The 7,269-nt window shown below is 38.1% G+C and overlaps 3 protein-coding genes across 3 annotated transcripts in view; all 3 read right to left on the bottom strand.

Moving 5' to 3' along the window:
- LOC311287624 (uncharacterized protein) overlaps positions 1-5,889 on the bottom strand; it is an 84,005-nt gene extending 78,116 nt beyond the window's left edge. Inside the window, exons 1-2 of the mRNA XM_084404564.1 lie at positions 5,283-5,889; positions 4,863-5,195 (exon numbers count right to left, since the gene is read on the bottom strand). Coding sequence (XP_084260690.1) covers positions 4,863-5,195; positions 5,283-5,634 — 685 coding nt within the window. The 5' untranslated portion in view covers positions 5,635-5,889. The remainder of the gene's footprint in view (positions 1-4,862; positions 5,196-5,282) is intronic.
- The window catches only part of LOC311287631 (uncharacterized protein), a 94,881-nt gene that overhangs the window by 37,130 nt on the left and 50,482 nt on the right, over positions 1-7,269 (bottom strand). The window lies entirely within an intron of this gene.
- On the bottom strand, positions 2,963-4,671 carry LOC311297701 (uncharacterized protein; the record flags this gene model as incomplete). Its single annotated transcript, XM_084420115.1, has 6 exons — positions 2,963-3,428; positions 3,544-3,612; positions 3,762-3,836; positions 3,928-3,956; positions 4,394-4,468; positions 4,557-4,671. 6 exons carry the CDS (start codon positions 4,669-4,671, stop codon positions 3,318-3,320), a joined length of 474 nt encoding a protein of 157 aa, XP_084276241.1. The 3' UTR covers positions 2,963-3,317.

Raw genomic sequence — 7,269 nt, 5'->3', positions numbered from 1 at the left:
GATGATTTGAACACGTTCAGAGAATAGCTCTCTTCTCAGAACAGGTTAAAGCGCTGATAAAGCTGTGAAGCAGATTTGAGGAAGTGAAACATGGTGTCCAAATGTTCAGTGTTTCCTTGTAGCTCAGAGTGTGGTAATGGACTCTCTTGTCTAGTGTTTAGTGCTGTTATCATCCTAGGTCCCCCCTATTTTTTTATTTTTCTTTCTTTTAAAAAAGATGTAAAATCAGTAATATTCTTTTTTTTTTTTTTAAATAGCAGTTACTGCCAAACCTACTCCTGTTTTCTGTAATATTGACCAAGACATAGTCCTGTTCTGAATCGTCTGTTTCCACATTGTCTGGTTCAGAGTCATCCTGATAGAAATCACTCTTAGTTAAAAAGATATGTACCTTTAAGGCGGCAACCCTCCGGTCTCTCTTGTGAAGCCGATACAGAAGTAACTTAAACTGCAATTCATCGACTGGCCACTAGAGAGAGGCTGCAGAAGAGAGTCAATTCCACATTGAGGAAGTGTCTAGAGCAGTGGTCTCAAACTCAATTCCTGGAGGGCCACAGCTCTGCACAGTTTAGCTCCAACCAGCTCCAACTCACACCTGCCTGTAACTTTCTAGTAATCCTGAAAACCTTGATTAGCTGGATCAGGTGTGTTTTGATTAGGGTTGGAGCAAAACTGTGCAGAGCTGTGGCCCTCCAGGAATTGAGTTTGAGATCACTGCATGGTCTAGAGACCATGAAACATGGTGTCCAAATGTTCAGCGTTTCCTTGTAGCCCAGAGTGTGGTAATGGACTCTCTTGTCTAGTGTTTAGTGCTGTTATCATTCAGAAGCTCCTGGTGAAAATAAGTTAAAAAAAAATTCCTCAAATAGCTTTGGAGTTTCTGCTGGTGGGTTTTAAAATAGAGGAAGCTCATACCATCTTAAAGCTGTAGACTCTTAAAACATCTTAAAGTTCACTCAGCTAGTCCTATCACAAAAAACATATAACATCCAACCTAATCATGGAAACCTAAGGCCTTCTTCTCAGTCACCAGAACAGAGATCGAAATTCCTATAACTGGGATGTAATCCCGACTCCAGAAGCTCATACCATCTTAAAGCTGTAGATGACCAGATGGTTTCAACATCATTGGTGTGCATAAGGTACGAGGTCAGTGTAATGGTCATCATAATGAACCCTTCGCTCGATGTTTGGACTTAGCTGGTAACGTCTGACTAGTTTATTGTCTGTGTGAATCGAAACATTCAGACTTTCACATCAGAACTATGAGGGTCCATTTCAGCTTACAAATATGAATATTTTGTTCTCAAATTCAAATCTACAAGATCTCGAATTTTGCCACTCTTTTACCTTTTCATTCATTCGTTTCGTTTATTTCAGGCAATGGCACAAAAAAGTACAAGGTAGACAAAATATAGTTAAATCATATAGTGCAAAAAAACAGAATATACAGTATTCAAATATGATTTGTTGATATGAATAATTCAAATATTCAATATTCAGTATTCACCTTCATACAAGTATTCATTTAAAACGTGAATTCTAACTTTGAAACTTTCCAACAAGAGCAAGTTTAGTTACGTCTGTTTTTACAGGAATGAAAGAGACAAAAACTTTTCTTTAAACTCATGATTTTTCATGCTCTTTATTGTTATGTGAAAAAAAGAAAGAAATAACTGACATTTAATTGCGTGACATATACACACTGCAAAGTCAAATTGCTGAAGCTGATATACACTCACCTAAAGGATTATTAGGAACACCATACTAATACTGTGTTTGACCCCCTTTCGCCTTCAGATCTGCCTTAATTCTACGTGGCATTGATTCAACAAGGTGCTGAAAGCATTCTTTAGAAATGTTGGCCCATATTGATAGGATAGCATCTTGCAGTTGATGGAGATTTGTGGGATGCACATCCAGGGCATGAAGCTCCCGTTCCACCACATCCCAAAGATGCTCTATTGGGTTGAGATCTGGTGACTGTGGGGGTGATTTTAGTACAGTGAACTCATTGTCATGTTCAAGAAACCAATTTGAAATGATTCGAGCTTTGTGACATGGTGCATTATCCTGCTGGAAGTAGCCATCAGAGGATGGGTACATGGTGGTCATAAAGGGATGGACATGGTCAGAAACAATGCTCAGGTAGGCCGTGGCATTTAAACGATGCCCAATTGGCACTAAGGGGCCTAAAGTGTGCCAAGAAAACATCCCCCACACCATTACACCACCACCACCAGCCTGCACAGTGGTAACAAGGCATGATGGATCCATGTTCTCATTCTGTTTACGCCAAATTCTGACTCTACCATCTGAATGTCTCAACAGAAATCGAGACTCATCAGACCAGGCAACATTTTTCCAGTCTTCAACTGTCCAATTTTGGTGAGCTCATGCAAATTGTAGCCTCTCTTTCCTCTTTGTAGTGGAGATGAGTGGTACCTGGTGGGGTCTTCTGCTGTTGTAGCCCATCCGCCTCAAGGTTGTGCGTGTTGTGGCTTCACAAATGCTTTGCTGCATACCTCGGTTGTAACGAGTGGTTATTTCAGTCAAAGTTGCTCTTCTATCAGCTTGAATCAGTCGGCCCATTCTCCTCTGACCTCTAGCATCAACAAGGCATTTTCGCCCACAGGACTGCCGCATACTGGATGTTTTTCCCTTTTCACACCATTCTTTGTAAACCCTAGAAATGGTTGTGCGTGAAAATCCCAGTAACTGAGCAGATTGTGAAATACTCAGACCGGCCCGTCTGGCACCAACAACCATGCCACGCTCAAAATTGCTTAAATCACCTTTCTTTCCCATTCTGACATTCAGTTTGGAGTTCAGGAGATTGTCTTGACCAGGACCACACCCCTAAATGCATTGAAGCAACTGCCATGTGATTGGTTGATTAGATAATTGCATTAATGAGAAATTGAACAGGTGTTCCTAATAATCCTTTAGGTGAGTGTACAAGCTGAAGCAAGAGGATCATTTCAGCATGAGCTTCTGCATGAAGATGAAGGTTTTCAGACAGAAGTCCAGCGGATAAACAGACTCCAGTCATGGAAGAGGCTTGAGAGACACTAGATTGAGTCTGGCCTGTATGAAAACACATCAGGGCTTCAGTCTCTAACTTTACTGTAGCTGTGATGATATAGATGAGATTCTGTGCCCTGACCAGATGATGATTCACAATAAATCTCATTCATATTCACAGGACATTCAACAAATATCTGCTCGTTCACACACAAATATATAATTCCTCCAAACACCAGAGAGATGAAATCTTCCCGTCTGCTCCTGATATGATGAGCTCATGATCTGTATCATTAATGTTTATTTGTGAAGGTCTTGTTCTTGTTCACAGAGGCGTAAAGTTGATCCTGCGGTTGATCTTCTCTTCCTCTGATGGCAGCATAAGTCACTGTATCATCATGATCCTGAAAGAACAGATTCTGTCCATCAATGTTTGAACCCCAGCGATTATTATTATTATTATTAGAGCATGAGCTTCATTTATCTGAGAGTCAAACTCATGTGCTGGTATCTACTCACATTGAGTGATTTTACTGGCTTTGTATTGGAAGAAGTGACCTCAGAATAAGTCACATCATCTGTCTGCTCCTAAACATCAATGCAAACGTGCAGAGAGTCAAGTTTAACACACAGAACAGACATATCTCTCACTATAATATGTAGAATAACACAAAAGCTTTTAAATCACATTATTGAACAGACAGTGAACGTAATGTTTGATGATTTAGTGGACTCACATTGGCTCTTGCAGCGGGAGGAATGGACATGTTGATCGTCTCATACGTCCCTTTATGATCATTCTCATCTTTGACCTTCAGAACAAACAGTTAAACTGCATGAATGACACTTTATTGAGCTTTAAAGACAGTAATCAAATCTAAATCACTGCATTACTGAACTCACCGCAGAGTCGCCAGTCCCTCTTTTATTATCTGAAAACAAGTGCCTCATGAAATATGAGTATTTATGATCAAACACAATGTTAAGCATTAAGCTTTTTCAACAATCAGATTTTGTTGAAGCATTAAAATTAAAAATAAAAATGATTGTTGACTTGATAACTCGTTGATATTGACATTACACAGTCCCTCCAGGATTTCACGATTTTTTTGTGTGATTTTTGCGATCAAAATGACTGATTTTGCAGGATCGCAAAAAAATCCGACATTTTGTTGATTTTGCGTTGTATTCAGCGATCGCGAAAAACTGGAGGGACTGATTACAGGATTTCTCAGCAGGAATAAACTTCTGTTTGAGAATGTCATATAATCCACATGTTTCTATGATACTTACAGTCTGAACATGATGTGTTAGTTTGCTCATCTGAACTGTTTTTAATTGTTGTAAAGGAGTAAATCTGAAAACTCACCAGCTCTTTTTCTGCAGATCAGCCAGAGAAGAGCAAGAAGGAGAACAGCGACTGCAGCGACAGAAATCACTATGACTGAAGAAGAGAACGAGCACAGAGTCAGAGACGGACAGGGCAGATTGGGGACAATTATAGACAAAGACAAAACACTGTGATTATGTACCTGTGTTTGTATTCCAGTGATCTGTGCCTGGTGTGTATGTAGTCGAATGATCCTGAGAGTCTGTGCCTGGTGAAAAGGAAGAATGGGGACAATTATATACAAAGACAAAAGCCATCGACAATGGTGACATGCGACACGTTTTGGACTGTTACTTCACTGCAGTTCATTAGTTTGAAGCAATGCTTTGAGTTACTCTTCTGTGAGAGTCAAAGAAGCTTTTGTTCCCTCAGTTTGTTCTGGTTCAGTGATACTGATAGACCTTAGTGTTACTGACATTATGAGGCTCTTCTAACACTGTTTTCTCACCTGAATACTTGACAGTGTATCTGACTGAGGTCTTGAGTTGATTTCTGAGAGTAAGCTGACATCTCCACTCTCTGTTGTCATCTTCATTCAGGAGTGTTGTAGTCAGATTTATGATGATACAGTGATCTGATGATGATAATATCTGATATCTGGAGTCTGTCTTCAGATCAACACCAGCCTGATTCACCCACAACAGCTCAAATCCATCAGAACGAACCCGATCATCACAGGAGAGTGTAGTAAATAAATACAACTGGCAGGAGAGAGTCACAGAGCGGCCTGGACTGATCTCAGTCTGTGAGGATGAAGATGATGATGATGGAGACACTGAAACTGAACACAAGACACAAATCACAGACTCTTCAATCATCATCAGTTTAAAGGGAGACTTTTAAATTGACCACATAATCATAAAATTACCATGAAGAACATGCAGAAAAACACGTGCATCAGTTCCTTGTTTCTGTCCATTCACATATTGTTGGCAGCTGTAAGATCCATAATCTTCTACTGTGACGTTCTTGATGTTCAGAGAGCAGTCAGACTCCAGACTCAGTCTCTCATGTCTCTCTGTGTCTTTATTTTTTTCCCCTAAAGTAATCAGTTCAACTGCTGCTGAATGACTGAATCTGTTAGAGTAGTTCCATGTAGATGATGTGCAGTCAGAAAGAGCTTTATTACAGGACAGAGAGACATTTTCACCAGAACTGATGAACACATGAGCATCATCCACTCCACTGATACCTGAAACACAGTATATCTCAGTGATCATTATGATATATATTAATAAATTAAACCATAAAACACACCAGCATAAAAAGCAGAAGTTTTAAATCATAGTATGTTTCCTCACTTAAAGCAAACAACACACTCTCCAGAATAAACTATTAGTCTTTATCAGAGAGCTGTTCAAATCACTGGCACACTCTTAATATGAAGATAATTCTTCATCATCAGATGTTTGAGTGACACTATGTCCAGTATCAGGAATAATACAGTATGATCTGTGTGTATCAATACACAACTCTGAGATCACAACGTGAATGTGTGCAAGAATAAACTGAGCATGTTCAAATTAACTCTTTCCAGACTAATTCCACTAAATGTTGTAAGGGTGGATTTCCTGCAAGACTGACGAATGACTAAAGAAACATTGTCAGCAAGATTGTAGAAAACTGTACATTTCTTGTCTATTCCACCCACTGCCACTTATACCAATGACGGAAATAAGCGCAGTTACAATAGATTAATATGTGGGAGAGCGTTGCTATAGAGAGTGACAATACTGTATTGCAATAGATAGCACTATTATACTATATAGCAAGTCAATACCAAATCAAAACTAGTTAGCACATTATTTGTAATAGAAAGGGTTTATTGACAACATGGTTATAGTTATACTTAAAATAGTTACAAAATAAATAAAATGAGATGATAACTTATACCAATAATTGCACTCAGCATATATGTAAAATGTTACCAGAGAGAGAGAGAGTTTTTGAGTTTTTAACAACAACTTTTATTTCTCAGAGCTTCACACTGTAATTGTTACATTCTAATCACATTCTTGTCACATATTATTATTCTTTCTTCCGTATCCTAATACTTATTGCAATACCAGATTAAAAAACAACATTCCAGCCACAACTGTGCAAATAGCTTCATTGTATCCCCACCTTTGCAAAAAACCTTCATAATCATTGACCAACTTATAAAACTTAAAATCAATCAGAACCCGACTTTTCACCAAATTTTTAAAAACAGTCTCAACTTTCTGCCCCACTAAACCTTCTAGTTTTTTCTTCCTTGAAATATATATAGCTCTTTTAGCTTGTCCAATCAAGAAATTTAGCAATTGACATTTACTTTTTTGTGTCGCTCTATAAGATGGACCAAGAATGAAATTCTGAATGGAGAAATTGTCACCAAAATTAAAAAACATTAACTTATATAACATTATACTAAACAAATTCTTTAATCTTAAACATTCTAAAAAGCAGTGAAAAATCGTTTCCCTTATTTTACAGAAAGGACATTCATCAGACACATTAGAATTGATAACACTCACAAATGCATTAACAGCAACTGTGCCGTGCAATATTTTCCATTGAAGATCACCAGTGTGCTTTTCTAATGGTGGTTTATAAAGAATTCTCCATACAGGTTTAACATCATCTTCCAACCCCAGTTTTTCTCTCCACACTGTATCTTTTCGTTCTTTAAGAATTGTTTTGTTTAAGATCTTTACACAGCATTTATATAACACTTTACTTTGAACATCTTGAAAACCCACTTAAACCCTTTAAATCAGGAGTAATTAAAATTGTTGGAAAAGGACCTGAAGTAGTATAAACCACTTTGCCGTTATAATATTCTTTCAACAACATGTTTTCTTCTACTGTCAACC

This window comes from Rutilus rutilus, assembly GCF_951802725.1.
Source record: "Rutilus rutilus genome assembly, chromosome: 1".
NCBI lineage: Eukaryota > Metazoa > Chordata > Actinopteri > Cypriniformes > Leuciscidae > Rutilus > Rutilus rutilus.
The sequence above is the reverse complement of the archived record's forward strand: the minus strand, read 5'-3'. Positions and strand labels throughout refer to the sequence as shown.